Source organism: Leptonotus elevatus, chromosome 19 (genome assembly GCF_054856555.1).
Source record: "Leptonotus elevatus isolate MCC_2025b chromosome 19, RoL_Lele_1.0, whole genome shotgun sequence".
NCBI classification, from domain to species: Eukaryota; Metazoa; Chordata; class Actinopteri; order Syngnathiformes; family Syngnathidae; genus Leptonotus; species Leptonotus elevatus.
The window spans coordinates 16,995,239-17,012,405 of record NC_141257.1 but is presented as its reverse complement, the minus strand read 5'-3'; the positions used below and the strand labels follow the sequence as shown (position 1 = coordinate 17,012,405).

General features: G+C 36.2%; 1 protein-coding gene across 1 annotated transcript; it reads left to right on the top strand.

Annotated features, from left to right (window-relative positions):
• The first annotated feature begins 10,111 nt into the window (after positions 1–10,111).
• rab42a (RAB42, member RAS oncogene family a) lies at positions 10,112–17,167 on the top strand. The gene is made up of 2 exons (XM_086062016.1): positions 10,112–10,620; positions 14,082–17,167. Exons 1-2 carry the CDS (start codon positions 10,406–10,408, stop codon positions 14,512–14,514), a joined length of 648 nt encoding a protein of 215 aa, XP_085918142.1. The 5' UTR covers positions 10,112–10,405; the 3' UTR covers positions 14,515–17,167.

Here is a 17,167-nt window from a genome sequence, read left to right as displayed (position 1 = left end):
GTATAGTATAAAAGACTGTCAATTTCAGTCACCAAAAAATAAAAAATAAAAACACTAATTTAATATTCTTCTACAAGAACTCAGCAACATCCTTAAAAAACTGTTACTTATTTTATGTTTTATCATCCTTCTCTTACCTATGAAAGAGAAAAACTCACAATACGAGGACACATGACTAATCCCCAACTCACACCCATATAGCCCCTCCCCCTTTTTCCCATTCAAGGGGGAGCGAAAATGTCTTTATTTAGCATACATCAACATCGCAAAACCCATTTCACCACATTCCTTTTCTTTACTTTATTCCATCTGCCATCATCTCACCAGTCTAAACCTACCCAAAACCAACTTACAGTTAAGGATATTGAAGAAAATCAAACAAAATCTCCCAATATCCAAACACTTCCAATACACCCCCAACAGAGCAGTAGCCCCCACCTCTTAGAAGCTAGGTCCCCCACGATCACTCAACAAGTCTCCCACTTTCTCAAACCTTCGAAAATACCTACGCACACCCTCTGCATTCATTGTAAAACAATAAACGGTCACGTTCTATCAACCCGCTATCTGCAAATCATGCAGCATTCAAACCGCAGTGTTGTACGGTAATTCAGTAAACGGGTTAATAGCTGTAAACAAATCACCCGTGAACGGCTCATCTTATTTCGGAGGCATTCTAGCATTTCACATAACTTGATCCACTTATTACACAATTCCGTACGACTCTCCCACCATTCAAAGAAAATACAAAAGTCTCACGTACCAATTCCTTCAGCGACAACCTTCCATTCAATCAATCAACAACGTTTTCCATACATTTTGCATTCACGTTCTTTTCCCGCATGGCTCCGACTGCAACCCCGGAAGCATTCTTAACGTGTGCATCTAAGGTTAACTTCCCACTATGAACCGGAAGTACAATAAGGTCACACCCCCCGGTGTCATGATCAAAATCGCCCTCCATTTGTAGTTTTTTCACCACTCCAGTTTTATATTCTACTTAAGTAGTATTAATATTTATCAATGCAGTGACGTCTCACTTATAATATGATAGTTCAATAGGGTAAATTTATTCGACAACGTTTAACAACTTTTCAAGAGCAACATAGACGCTCACACAACACAGAACGTACGTAACTTAATCACGTGATCTACCGATTGCAAATACAGCGGTATCAGCCAATTTCCGCTGCAATCAACCTGACTCCCTCAAAACTGTTCAATTTAAAACAGGGCGCGCTTTTTTAATAACTTATCACGTGTAAATGGATGCTAATACAAAAGCGTCATGCCCACTAAGACTAGCATCCTCCGGCTTCAATAACTGTCTTATGTATCATAAGACAGGCGCGCTACTATGACGTTTTTCATCTTCAATGCAAGGACAACTCTCCACGTCCAACGGTCACAGTCTATCGGCTTCTTCGTGATAAGACGAAATATTACCACTTCAACCTGTGTTCCAAAACATGGCTCTGTCTTCAGCAGCCGCGCGCATTAACCGTTCCGGGTCAGCACGTTCGTCACCTCATGCTCCACCCCACGTACGTGTACAGTTCAATGTCGTAGGAAAAATCCCAACTCAAGGACTCCGCGTCCCCCTCTCAATAGAACGACATCAAACCACAACTTGTCCACACAGACCTCATGTAAAAAATTTATACAATTTAGAAGACGAAAACAAGTTGCAGTGAACCCAAACAGACAGAACTTCCCTACGTGGATAAAAGTCTCCACTTACCGTACTTATTTATCTAGGCCTAGAAGTTCCATTCGTCCGTGAATCACTGCAGCTCGCAAATCATCTCCCACCATTCAGCGTCGGGGTTCACCAATTGTTGGAAATCAGTCCTTTGATTTCTGCGTGTTCAAATAAAATTCAAAGTTGAAGTCTCGTGGAGAAGTTTTGCTAGCTTTATTTCAGAATCTGAAAGACATCTCTAGAACCCGGCTCAAATAGCCCTGATCCAAGAAGTGTAATATTTTCAAAATACACTCACACATTTATACCTAACAGTTCCTTCCCCCTTTATTGACAAAGAGGTACCTTTTGCCTCCAGGCATTTCCTGTCAAGACAAGAGTCTTAAAGTCTACACACCCCCAGTCTTATCTTTCCTCAGGATGTGGGCAAACACTTGGCCCCCGCCACCACCTTGCACCAGGGACCCCCCATAAAACCCCACACAGAGCACAGCCCCCTTTGATCTTGTCCTGTCAGCAGAGTGAAATACAATCAGGTTATCTTCCATTGAGTTATTTTAGTCCACAATAGATGTGGGTAAATAATTGGCTCCTGGATAAACAATTGGCCCCTGGAGCCTCCTCGCACCAGAGATTCACACAGACGGCCCTTTTGGTCAGACCCCTCTTATTTAGATTAAATCAGACACCTTACTATGACAGGGAAGTGAATAAAGACTATAGATAAACTAACATATGGGGAACAGTTGTAACATATCTATCTAAAATCAAAAACACTTAGAAAAATATAAATTGAAACAGAAAAACAATGTTAATAATCCAACAGCATCCAATGAGGGGGATGCTTCTGCTCGAGTTTATGTGGGAGGGTGGGTTTTTGGAGGGTTAAGTGTGTTTTTTCTATTTGTATGTCTTTTTTGTTGTTGTTTTCTTTTTGTTTTAATTTGTTGCAGATCAGTCAAGTTTCATTTTTTTATCTTGGCACCAGCCTTTCTTCTTTGCATCTTATTGCTGTTATCTGACAATGACTCTGCCCACCACGTCAATGGCGTCTAGCGGATGTTCTATTAAATTCGTTAGCTTCAACTGTAATGGGCTTGATAACCTAATTGAACGAAGTAAAATACTGCACCATCTCCAACATCTTGGTGCCCAGGTGATCTTCTTGCAAGAGACTCATCTCAAATTAAAAGACCATCCTAAATTGAGGAGGGGATGGATAGGTCAGACTTATCACTCCTCATTTCAAGGCAAATCACGGGGAGTGGCCATTTTACTGCATAAATCTGTGCCTTTATTCAATGTAAAATGTACACCGTATCTATTACACTAAAGCCCGTTTGGCTAAGATTTATGACAACGTAACTCGAACCTGTGATAGATGCCAACGGTCCCCTACTAACTTAATTCATACACTCTGGCTTTGTCCGTCCTTAAACGAATATTGGATGCATATTTTTGATACCTTATCGGTTGTGGTTGGTGAATAAATTTAACCAAATGCTTTGAATGCATTGTTTGGGGTTGCCCCCCACTTGCCTTCCTTGCCTAAATCTAAAAAGGATGTGCGAGCTTTCGCCACTCTGCTAGCCAGGTGATTAATTGTAATTAACTGGAAATCTCAGTCGCCGCCTTGTCATACCCGCTGGATCAGAGAGACACTTTATTTTCTTAAGTTCAAGTAAATCAGACTGTCCTTATTCGGACGCTCTATTGAGTTTGGGGGCTTATGGGGTCCATTTCTGGTATTTGTCAAGAAGTCTGACTTGCAACTCCCATCTGACTGAGATGCTTTGGATATTTAGAAATTTTGTTTTATTCTTCGCTGTGATGGCGGTGGGGTCATTGCTATTGCTACTACTTTGATTTGAGATGCCTATTGCTTTCTGTATTGTTTATTTTGGCTTAATTGATCTGCCTGTTGGTGTTAGTGTTTGATTATTATTGTTGTTTTTTTTTCTTTTCTGTTTTCTCTCTTGCTCCTCATAGGTTTCTAGATTTGTTATATTACTTTATAGTTTTGTTTGTTGTGGTTGTTGAAAATGTGAATTTTGTACACCGTGTAAATGTTTCTGATACTATTGTATTCACTAAAAAATGTAAATTTACAACAAAGTTTGAAAAAATAAGTTGAACCAAAAAACAAATGGAAAACAAATTGAAATGAAAATTTAAATTAAACACATTAACTGAGTAAATCTTAATTATTAATTCAATTAAAATTGACCTCAATATTTGCTGTAAAAAAATATTACACGAAAAAAACTAGTAGCACATTGAAATATACCTAATGTTTTTAAGTAAATGTGAATAACTGAAAAAAATACGTTAATATAATTAAGAAACTAAGGTAATATTTACAAGGGCAAAAAAAAACATTTTTATCAGTGGCATGAACACACACACACATTTATCCTCAAATTGTAGTGTGAAAGTATATCATTGCTTAGTAAGGTTGTATTTAACCACCATCTAGCCGCACGAGGCAGAGCGTTATTGATCAGTACTGTACAGAAAACTGCCTAAAGATATGTAATGCTGAGTGGTGAAAGAGAACAACTTTTGATATAAGTAAAAACGTCAATTCTAGAAAATGATTTATGCCTTTTTACTGTGACGAAAGGTGGAAAGAAAATCACAATCAATTGGATTGACCATACGCAAATAGCACAAGCTCAAGTGCCCACTGATGCAAAGCCACTGATGCAGATTTTTGTTCATTTCCTCCATCTTCACCAGACTAGTAATGCCATCAACTGCTTTGACCATGGTTGAAGTTCTCACTTCTGTAGGCCTACTTTGGCCTGTCTTAGTCAAGAACATGATAATGCCCTTCCTTGAATAATTTAGTCCATTTGCAGACTCCTTTTTTTTTTGCTGAAAAATGCTGCTCCATACACAGCAGACATGATTCTGTTCTACTACCAAATGGTTTTGTTTTGTTTTGTTTTTATCACTGATCTCTGTTCAACCCTTGAGTACATCGGGGTATAGATATGTTCATTACGCAACATCTTCTCCAGCACATCACAGAGATTTGGATAATAGGGGCAATTAAATACTGTAATCAAGGAAAGGTGTCAATTTTCCTACCCCACCAAGCTTTAACAGTACTTGATCCTATTTTTTTTTTCACTTTTATCTCTCATTTTCCATGGCTAATGCAGCAGCAATAACTTGATACAATGAGAGATGAAATGTCTTTAATAGGCAAATTTTTTTTTTTAGATCAATTCGAGTATGACAGAAAACAAAGAGGAGTTATTGACTTCCTCAGTGTAATTGGTGTGGGGGGGGGGGGGGCAAGTAGTTGTAATTAACCAGCAACAGCTGGCATTAGGCAGGCCATTTGAGGCAAATCTGCACGTAAAGAAGGCTTGATACCAGTTTAACTTTTCAATGAGGTGACGTCCTTGACATGCACTAATCTTGTTTGGAGTTTAAATGGCTGTCATGTATAGTTAAGTGTTTATCAGACAGAGGAGGAGAACCTATCAATATTGAAGCAATCTGTTGTCTGGGTGGATAGTATTAAAGCATTTTTTTTTTTGCCTGCTTTATTTTGTATATATATAAAAAAGCAGTATTAAAGCATTAGAAACAAAAAATGTCAGTTTATTATTTACAATTAAAACAAATCACTTGAGTAAAAGCACAGAGTAAAAATACATTAAGATCTCTGGTTAATATCTTCTTTTTTTTACGTGATTGTGCGAGAATTTTTGCAGAGACCATATTGGTATTGCTCCCTATCCCATTCTAGGTCTATGATATAGAATATATTTATGAAACCTTGTCTAAACCAACCATTACATGGTTATTTTATTTACTATTACTTTAATATGCTATTATTTACTATGAGTCTACATACACTTTTAGTGAAGATGAAAATATATGTATTTCAATGAAATTACAAATACAAAATATAAATTGCTTACCCAGATTATTGGCCCCCTCGTTGGATCTCCTTTTGGTCTAATCGAACATTGTTGAAAAAGCAGAATATTAATTAATTAATTGTTCCTGTTTTAAGCAATGCTGATTATTCCTTAGTGATGTCTCCAACTTGTGAGCCATTGAAACTGATGAAACCTCTTCTCTCTGCATTTTGTGTGCAACTCTCCTATCTTTCCCATCCAAATAGTAAGAATGAATAAATGCCTCAGCCTCTGTTACCTTCCCACAGTGGCTCTTGAGCAGGTGTTTGCACAGTTACATTCGTTTTCGTGTTTGATTACCTTCGGCCTTAGGGGTTCAAAGCCGGTCATGTTCAATTTTTGGAAGAAGGTCATCTCCCTTAACCTGGGCCCTCAACTGACATCCTGAGCTACTATTTGTTTACCTGATGACACATTTCCCCTCTGAATTTAGGGAAACAACAGAAAGCCCCCTCTGTTATTTGTTATAGTTTGAGAGGATTATCAAGCAGTTAAGAATGTACAGTGCTTAACAGATGTAGTTATTAGTCCACCTGTCATGAAAAGAAGACGAGACCTCAATACCTTAATTTAAGTAAGCACTCAACGTTTTACTACTTTAAACAGGAATAAAATAAATAAATAAAAACAGAAACAAATTTGAAATCTCAAAAATTAATCAAGGAAGCACAACATTCAACCACTAAAAGTAAATGTGCAAGGATTTAAGTAATAATCAAGAAATATGAGTGCGCAAATAGCAAAATTATAGGTCAAGCAGAGCTGGAGTTTTGTATCTCCAACGAGCCAAATTTTTATATTTTCGGCAAAAGGGGGGCCGCCTTTCCTTATTTCTCAGTAACTATAATAATATAATAATACCTTTAATTTGTAATGCACTTTACATTTCAAAAGATATCTCAAAGTGCTACAGGGAAAAGTTAAAACAAATTACAATAAATGAAACAGGTAAAAACCATAAAATCTAGCAGAAATAAAATATTAATAGGCCTTTTTAAAAAGAAAGGTCTTGAGCCCTTAAGGTCTCTGGAAGGGCATTCCAGAGCCGCGGGGCAACTATCTGGAAGGCCCTGTGACCCATAGTAGAGAGTCTGGACCTAGGCTGGTGAAGGCAGTGGGTGCAGGAGGAGGAGCGAAGAGAGTCCAATCATAGTTTGGAGCCGATGTAACAGAATGGTGTGGTCCACAGTGTCGAAGGCAGATGACAGGTCCAGTAAGAGGAGAAGAGATGGTGAGCCTCGGTCAGCAGACATAAGTAAGTCATTTATGACGCGGACAGTGGCCGTCTCCGTAATGTGAGCTGGTCAGAAACCGGATTGGAATTTGTCATACAGGTTGTGAGTGTGTAGATGACTGTGGATTTGGGAACTAAACACTTTTTCCAGGACTTTGGACAGGAACGGGAGCTTTTAGATGGGTCTGTAGTGGACTAAAATTTCAGGGTCAAGAGTAGGCTTTTTTAGATGGGCGCGGATGACTTCAGTTTTGAGAGCTGAAGGGACGTTACTGGAATTAACTACTGGGTCAAATTTCACAAAACAGGTATTTTACTGGACAATTTTATTGAGAAACATAAGCTTTTAAGCGAAAATCAATATGGGTTTAGAGAAAAAAAACGGACCACCTTAATAGCAGCCATGGAACTCATAGAAGTAATATCTACCAACATAGACAATAAAACAAATAACTGTTGGGATTTTTATAGATCTAAAAAAATGTATTTAAAAAAGCATTTGATACTATAGATCATTTAATAATAATAAATAAATTAGAGAGAGGGCATAAGAGGTTTTAGCATATAAATGGATGAAAAGTTATTTAGACAATGGATATCATTACTTGCAGTTTAATAATACTGTATACAATCAAAACACTTGAACATTACTCATGGAATTCCCAAGGGTCTGTGCTAGGCCCTAAACTATTTACATTGTATATAAATGCTATCTATTGTGTCTCAAAAATATTCAGAAGTGTCTTATTTGCCAATGACACAACTCTATTGTTCAGGAGAAAACCTAAAGCAGTTTCTGAATACTGTGGAGTATGAATTGAACACATTAAAAAAATAGTTTGACACAAACAAATTATCACTAAACTTAAACAAAACAAAGTTCATAGTTTTTTGCACTAGACAAATCACTCATCAAGTCAAAATTGTGGTAAATTCAATTGAAGTAGAAAGAGTGTATCAGTAAAAATTCTTGTAGTGGTTAGTGATGAAAAATTATGGTTGGCAGTCACACATAGATAATGTCAAAAGGAAAATGTCAAAAATCATACTGACTGATGTCCTGAATAAGAAATCATTGTACACATTATACTGTTAATTATTATTACCATATCTGACCTATTGTGTGGAAATCTGGGGAAACGCATATAAAATAAATACTGACCCTGTTTTCAAACTGCAAAAAAGAGCCATAGGAATTATTAATCAATCAAAATATACAGAACCAACAAATTCGCTCTTCATTAAATTAAATACATGAAAATTTACGACTTAGTTAAGTTTAAAATAGCACAAATATTGTACAAAGCACACAACAATCTACTCTGCCACAGTACTCAGAAGCTGTCCTTATGACATAAGGGCTATAAGTTTCGACAAAAAAAATCAAAACAAGAACAAATATTAAGCAAAGGTGTTTTTCTGTAAAAGGTTAAATCGGACATGAGCTGGTAAAATTGCAGAAATGTTTTTTTTTATTTTTTTTGATGTATCAATATGAGTGTAATGAAAATTGGTATGAGAGTATGAGGATATGTTTTTTCTGCCTCCTATAACAGTAGACAAAAGAAGAGTCTCTCTACTCATTCATAAGAATCTACTCTTCTCTCTAAACAATACAGTAACAGATAGAGGGCCGATACATTATTATTCAGGAGAATTTATTTAATAAAGTATATTAACAAATGTGTCTAATGTCAAATGTATGCTAAAAGGTCCATACCACCTTGTTGCAGTGAACCACCCAGACATAGCAGTAACCACCCCGTCACAGGGTCATCTTGTTTAAAACAACAACAACAAAGGGAAACGGAATGAAATGCATTAAGAATTAATGCTTAATAATGTTCTTGTTTTGTGGACACACAACTCCCCTCCCCGGCCATACCCCCTGGATCCTGGATATTCAAAAATATTGTCAATGCCTACTAAATAATTGATATCTCAGCTCCTGAAGCAGATTGAAATTCCAAAAACATTTCAGAGCTTACACATGTGCTCACACATGTACACAAGCCTAAGTTTATTTTACAAACCTTCAATATATATTTTTTTAAATCAACAAACAACTGTGTCACATTTTCGGGTGTGCTTTTGGACACAGTTGTCATGTTGCCTGATGTTGCCTATGTTAGTGCTATGTTTGTTATTTATTTGTATGTTTAATGTTCAGTGTTTTGAACAAATAAATATGTGTAAAATCAACATAGTTCTTTTTTAAATACTTAGTCATAAATTTCGCTGTTCGGTTTCCTTTTCTACTTATTGTGTACAGGTTAGTAACTGACATTTGCCTTATTGCCGCCAAGTGGCAGAGAGCTCTACTTTAATTGAGCAACTCATTGACAATTGTAACAGCTCTAATTCATTGAATTCATAACACATGGTCTGAAATTATTTTATGCAGCCAACTAATCGGCGCTCGCAGCCCAAGGTCGGCATGCAAACGGTATGGTTGGTATGGTTAAGAACCACTTATTTAGACATTTCAGGTATGAACTTATGGCCACCCCTATTTGAGTCATGGTTTCACCCTGGCCACCCCAATGAAACATTTCTGGCTACGCCCCTGATCAAAGGACTATAGGTTTTATTTCAAATTTTGAAGTCTATATTTCTTTTGTAAAAACAATGACACAGATGCAAATTCCTATTTCATACCTAATGAGCCTAAAAATGAAATATTACCATTCCTAATATTAATTTTTGTACCACTACCATCATTTACTCATACCATTTCATCACCTTCTTAAAATAATTGCCCGTCATTTTTGTGTGCGTGTGTGTGTGCAAAAATTATTCTTGTCTGCCTAAATCATCTCATCATGATGCAAATGGTTCCTTTTTTTGTGTTTTCTGAAAAATCTGTAAATAATGACTTAGGTGATTATTTTAAGAATATATTCTTTATTTCCATCCATTCATCACTGCTTCATCTGGTTTCATTATGACCCCATAATAAACTGCAGGTGTTAAAATCACCACACGTTATTACATACCCTTCCATATCATGACAATGCCAATTCATTAATTATTTGCAATGTTAGCCTAATACAGGGGTTGTAGAAGTTATCATTTCAATTAGGCTACTCAATTTTGCCACGTTCAATATGGCAATAATTTTGACGTATGATTTTTCGCCTACAGCGGTATCCAAGTATATATGTGTAATGGTTTGTGCTGTATCCGTTTTCATAGCATGGTGGGAATTGTATTTTTCCACTACATTTTCCCAAATTGATAACAAATATTGACTCATTTGTGGCTCTGACGTCCACATTTTTCGGCAAATAAAATGATCTGTGCGTGTATTTATGCAACGTGCGTTAATATGTGCGAACCGCTTTAGAACGATGTAGTTTCTAGAAGAACACAGGTAATGCAGGCAATGCAGTCACATGATCGGTGCCGTCGCTCTGTTATCTGCTTCTCTTTCTGATCGGAAATCAGCTGAGGGCAGCTGCTAGGCTTGCAAACACGGTACGCGGTAAGCTTTATTCAGACACGAATGGAGGTACTTCATCTAGTCATGAAATGGATATTTTATGGCAATACCAGTTCAGGATTATATTACTCGGTGATTCGACAGTAGGAAAATCGTCTCTGTTGAAGCGCTTCACTGACGGCGTTTACAGTGATGTGGCTGATCCAACGGTCGGAGTCGATTTTTATGCTCGCTCACTTGATATTCAACCAGGGGTGAAGATCAGGTTGCAGCTATGGGACACTGCCGGCCAGGAACGATTCAGGTAAGATAGGAAAGATCACTTCATATTGTTCTTGAATAAGCTCTTTGATGAAGTGGACCTAGCTGGAAAGGTCGCGCATTGTGTTCATATTAAATGAAAAACGTTCATTTATGCATTCATGAACCGCTTATTTTCACTAGGGTCATATTTTGTTATTGATTACAAAAATGCGTGTAGATTTTGGGGGGGGGGGGGGGGGGGTAATAATGTTCCTCAAAACACTTCTGTTTTCTGCATTTGTTTTTGGACGACATTTGACATACGTTGCTACACCAGATGTATGCCTGCATAAAGAAAATGTAAAATTTTGCAAAGGGGCAGAGCCTGGGGCACTGCCCCAGAAGTCCTTTTGAGCTATGCAAAATGAGTATTTACGCATAATATGAATTTGTATTTTTTTGCTCTCACTAAAACTGACACACAAATGCTACATAACACATACATAAATAAATTATTAATGATTGATTGTTGTTATAACAACCACTTAATAATTGCTTGTTTCAAATTAATAGGCCTGTGCCAAATCACTTTTGCAAATATTTTTTTTCTAGATGTGCAATATTAATATCTTATTTTAAACCAAGTTTACCAGTTTTACAAGCCGTCTTTAAAGGGAGAATGTGTATTATTTAGCACCATCTAGTGATGTACTAATAAATTCATTTAAAAAATGAATATTAATTGAAGTAGTATGCAAAAAATATGTACAGGTATATGTTTATGTTTGTGTACATGTTTTTTTTTTGGTAACCTTAAGACTAGTAATCGTTAAGTATATTACATGGGTCACACCTCATCTTACACTTTACAGTAAACTGAGATGTTTTGCTGCAATTTTTCTGCTACAGATACTGGAAGGAGACAAACTTAGTAATTGGTGGTAGGCTTGAGAAGTGTGGTCTCTCTGAGGCATCGTTTATGTCAGGATAAAAATAAGTTAACTATTATTATAAGAGCCAGTAAGAAAATGTATTACACAAGGATATTAGATGATAATAAAGTACATAACATCACATGAACATGGAAGATACTAAAGGATATTATAAGAAATAACAATAGTCTGCCTAAGTATTTTATTGATGAGTATGTAGAAGAAGTATAAAATGGATGAAGTAGTTAATAGATTAAATGGATTCTTTGTAAACATAGGACCTGAATTAGCGAAACATATACCTGATATTGGAAATTATGAAGAATATTTACCAGAGAGAAATCCTTGTTCTCTACTTCCCAAAGTTGTGACGGAACAAGAAATAGTGGACATAGTCATTAATAACAAAAACAGAAAAATCTACTGATTTAAATTATATTGATATGTCAATAGTGAAAAAGTGAATTAAGGCCATTTCTAAACCATACATATGTAATCTGTTGTTTCAGACTGGTGGGTTTCCAGATAAAATAACCATAGCCAAGGTCATACCATTATATAAAACTGGAAACAAGCACCGCTTTACTAACTATAGACCGGTCTCTTTATTACCACAAATTTCAAAATACTGGAAAAACTCTTCAACAACAGATTAGACTCATTCTTGGAAAAACACAACATCCTTGCAGAAAATCAGTATGGGTTTAGGTCTAATAGATCAACAACACTGGCAATAATAGAAGCAATAGAACTAATCACAATTTATAGGCTTGAAGAAGGCATTTGATACAATCAACCATAACATATTAATTAATAAACTAGAACGATATGGTATCAGGGTAATAGTGCATGAGTGAGTATAAAGTGGGAGACAGCAGTTTAAGTTGGGTGATTATTTCTCATCATGTCTGGATATTGTTTGTGGTGTCCCCCAGGGTTCAGTATTAGGCCCTAAACCCAGGTTTTGTACAATAAGAAAACGTTTTTGTCTATCACTATGCAGGGTGGGGCTCCTGTAGGGATTTATTGGGGTGTTGAAATGATGTACAAATATAAGACAGTTTAAAATACTGTATAAAAATTTGATTTTCAAACAATCAGGAAGGGAGGATGGGTCAATTACTAGGTGTTGGGACAATTGTGTTATTTATTTTTGGTTACACAGTAAATTCTGTAGTGTAAATTTGATTCTATTTAGAGTAAATTTGAATCTATTTAGAGTAAATTTGAATATATTTAGACAGGAACCAAATAGACTCAGTTTTAGAGTAAGCTAAGGTTTACACTAGGAAAGAGAGTAGAATAAAACATTGGAAAAAAACAACAACAACCAAAACTCACTCAAGGAAAAAACTCACGACCTTCAGCTTGGGAGACTGCCACACTACCACCTGAGCTATGCCTTTCTACTCTTTTCTAATCTCCAAGAGACCACACATTTTTTGGGGGTCTCTTGGAGTTTGGAAAATTCCATGCAATCATGGAATCAGCTGCAGCTGACACAAGTGATATACTAGCAGAAAGTAAGAGCCGCGTGGCTCAGAGAGTAGATCGGCTGTCTCCCAAACTGAAGGTTGTGAGTTTGTTCATACCTTGAGTCACTTTTATTTTTTGTATTTTTTTTCCAATTCTTTTTTTTTACTCTCTTCCAAGTGTAAATATTACTCTAAAACTGAGTCTATTTGGTCCCACTCTAAATAGAGTCAAATATACTTTTTGTGTCAGAGGTAGAGGTAGATGTAGATTAATAGGTGGGACTGCACATGTGTTATTAAATGAATGCATTAGGCTATGGGTGTATGTTTACATGTATGAATTAATATATTGTGTGCATGTAAGCTTGCATATATTTATGTATGTAAGAGAAGGATGGAAATTGTTATGTCATTTACTTAAAGCAACACTAATGAACTTTCAGTTTACGTTGATTATGGTGATGCCTTATGGACAAAAGCGGTATTGTTTTTTCTGAAGGAAGACCACGTTTCCCATGAGGACAAGCACATTGCGTCGTTTTTTTTTAGCTCACTCCAGCGAATGAAATCCGGGCCAATGTTGATCCTTGACAGTCCTTTCATGGTAGCTTTTGATGTATGCCATAAAGCAGCACATTTGTAGTTTTTTGTGTGGCAGTGTTCCTACCATCCTCCTCAAAGTTGCTTAGTGCCAGTAAAAATTATACAGACCCCCTCAGGCCATGGCAAAGGTACCATTCAATTAGTTTTAAGTTGATGTTTCATCAGAAGAGTTATGACAATATTTTATTAACGTTCCTTAGTGCTACTTTAATGAGAGTGTGTGGGAGTAAATAAGTAAATTACTTCCTCTCACTCCTTTTCAAATATTCATTGATTATTTTATTTTCTATTGACTGTTTTGTTTTGATTCTTCTTTTCTTTCTTTGATTTTTGTCACTTATTCATGTATTGAAATAATGTTGAAAATATTCAAAATAAAAATTTTAATCAATCAATGAAAAATTTATCATTTCATTTATTCATTATTTATTTGCATTCATTTTATTGTGTTTTCTATACAAAATGTGATTTTCCTTGAGTAATTCACATATCATAAATTGTCTGTCCACCAGGTCCATTACAACATCATACTATCGTAATTCTGTGGGAGGGCTGCTTGTGTTTGACCTCACCAATCGCAAGACCTTTGAACATGTACGGGAGTGGTACAATGAAGTAAGTGAGCACATTTTGCCTCACCACATGATCTACATTCTCATTGGTCACAAGAGTGACCTAAAGAAGGAACGCAAGGTAAGCCTGGATGAAGCGGAGCAGCTTGCGGCTGAGCTGGGTATTCGCTATATAGAGACATCAGCCAAATGCAACATTAATGTTGACCGGGCCTTTGCACATCTAACCAGGGACGTGTATGAGCTGCTGAAGAGTGGTGCAATTGAAACTCGTGACGGCTGGGATGGAGTAAAGAGTGGCCTTACTACCAAGGCCCTCTATCCAACCAATGATGAAGATGAAGTGCCTGCTGAAAAGAACTGCCACTGCTGACTTGTGATGCTATCAGCATAAAACAATGTCCTGTTTTACAAAGAGCTCATCCTGTCCCAGTCATCTTTTGAAATTAAGTCAGTCTGTCTCCAACCTCATCCTCACCTTGTGTCAGAATTATACGGACTGTGCACAGTTCAATATATGTAAAGCCTAATATGATCTACAAATCATCTTGGTGTACATCTTAGCATGCAGACCTTGGAATATTTAGGATTCATTTAAAATGTATCGCTATTGTGTTGTGTTTCAGAAGCTCCATGGCACAGTTCCCCACACAGTACATTTCGTTGCATAAATTTTCCTCTAAAAAAGACCATATTCGGTCCCAGTCTAAACAGAGTAAACGTTACATTTGGAAGAGAGTAATATATATATATGTTCTGCAATCGTTCCTCAATCCTTGAGTGAATTTTTTTCGTTTGTGAATATTTTACTCTCTTCCAAGTGTAAAGTGAGCTATGTTTCAACTGAGACCAAATATAGTATTTTTTAGAGTAAAATTTACTCTACGGAATTTACTGTGCAGGTGTTTCTATTCTGCTTCTGTATTTGATCAGTCTATTTTAGATTGCTTTGTATACATTTTTACAAAGCAGACCAAATTCTTAGGGCCCGGTAAACACATAATCGGGCTGTTTTTGTTCTGTGCTTGCCCCTTCACAACCAAGAGCGACAAACAGCAAACTCTATTGTGTCGTAAAAGATTATCCTGTAATATCCTGTGGTCTGGCGTGTGTTAAGAGTGAATTTGTCCCAATATTATAGTTTGAAACAGGTCTGGCCGACAATCTTAAAGCTGACTACTGTACTCTTGAGTCATGATGCCGTGAATTGTAACGTGGAACGGAATGTAGCCAATCAAAGAAGTGCCCAGACAAGAGGAACAAGAAAGCGGCCATAAAAAAAACAAATTACCTACCCAATGCCATTTTCTGTATAAAAGTGGATTCTTCAGACGGCAAGAAGTATTTTCTAAAACAAGTCTTGTTTGTCGACATTGCCATTTTACAACACCCCTGCCTGGGTCCCTTCAAAAAAACTCGGGAAATATCAGCGTGACATAGCTGCTGGTAGTGAAAATTCTTTGTTTTTATTTGCTCATGTGTGAACATGCAAGATTTCTGCCTCAGAGGCCTTGTTTTGAGATTGGTGGTGGAACAGAATCTTTATGCGTGTGGTGGTCTGTGTTGAGATTATGGGAGCATGCTACACACAATATGACCAGAACTCTAAAATGCCCATTTTTTAAATCTTCATGTGTGGGGGCTATAACACATAAATCATCTTTTAAGATTTGAAAAATCCTTAGGTGTGTACCGGGCCCAACGTCTAAAACACTAGCAAGAGATATGAAGCTGCTCAAAGAATGCATACAACAAACTCAACAAACTGTGCAAAAGATCAAATGCAATGAAACCATACCAATCAAGCTCTTAGTGGTGTTATATGTACTATTATAAATAAATAAATAATAATAATATAAATATAAGCGTTGGCACAAAAATGAGGTACGTTTAAAGTTGATAATTTAATTCAAATCATAATTATATAGTTGATTTTCAGATTTCTATCATTGTTTTATGGTACTTGTTTTTACATACAGTGCTCAGCGAATATGAGTACACTCGCTCTGAAAGATTTAAATATTTAATTAAATATCTCAATGAACAGAATAAGTTTTGAGAAAATGTTTTCTGTAGAATATGCGCTTAACCCACAACATGCACAACAAAATCCTTAATTAAGTATGCAAAAAATGAATGCATCCCACAGCAAAAACAACTACATCTAGTATTTTCCATGACCTCCGTGACTTTTATGGATAGCAACATGGCACTAGGCATGGAATTAACACGTTTTCAGTCTTTTTTTCTCTAGGTCTACTTATTTGTGCAAAATGTTATTTAATACATTTGTAAAAACAAAAAACAAAAAAACTACTATTTTTTGTGTGTGTACTAATTAACAATTCTTGTTTGCAATCAATGGCCCACACTTGTGGGAGTATTTTGTAGTATAATATTCCATAGAAAATCTTGATTCTGAAAGGAAATTTAAGTGTTCTTACAACCCTGTTGGGGTGTACTCATTTATGCTGAGCACTGTATTATGTATCAGTTTTCATACATGTATTTTATGATAGTTTGAGTACAATTTTGCCACACTGGAAGTTGTATCTGTTGTTGAACATTGTTAAGTAGATATGAGTAATTTTGTGATTGCAGACCTGCTGTCAATCTAGCCCAGATAGATAGCAGACAGATCATACCAAATCTAAATAGGAGCATGTTTTCATTTTTGGTAATTGAATATGATGTGTGTTTAAATGGCATTGCTGTTGAAATCTTAACTATTTGACTGTTTGTTGTTTTAAAATAAGCAGAGAAGTTGTGTTGTTAATACCTACTAATAAGTTGACTGCATGCTATTTTTTCTAGTGTATTGTAAATCATTTTATTTCATATCTATTGATTTTCAATAAATGTGTGTACTATACTGTGAATAATCCTTCAGGCACCATTTAAACTAGTGATGGGCATTACAGTTCTTTTAAGTGAACTGAATCTTTAGAATCAGTTCATTAAAAATAACCCCCCCTCTCCGGCACGGATGTAAAAATAAATAAATAAATAAATAAATAAAACACACA

Excerpts from the sequence above, each read along its gene's own strand:
- rab42a (XM_086062016.1), top strand. The coding sequence starts at position 10,406 with ATGGATATTTTATGGCAATACCAGTTCAGGATTATATTACTCGGTGAT. Across the intron at positions 10,621-14,081 it reads GCCGGCCAGGAACGATTCAG|GTCCATTACAACATCATACT; the intron begins GTAAGATAGGAA and ends TCTGTCCACCAG.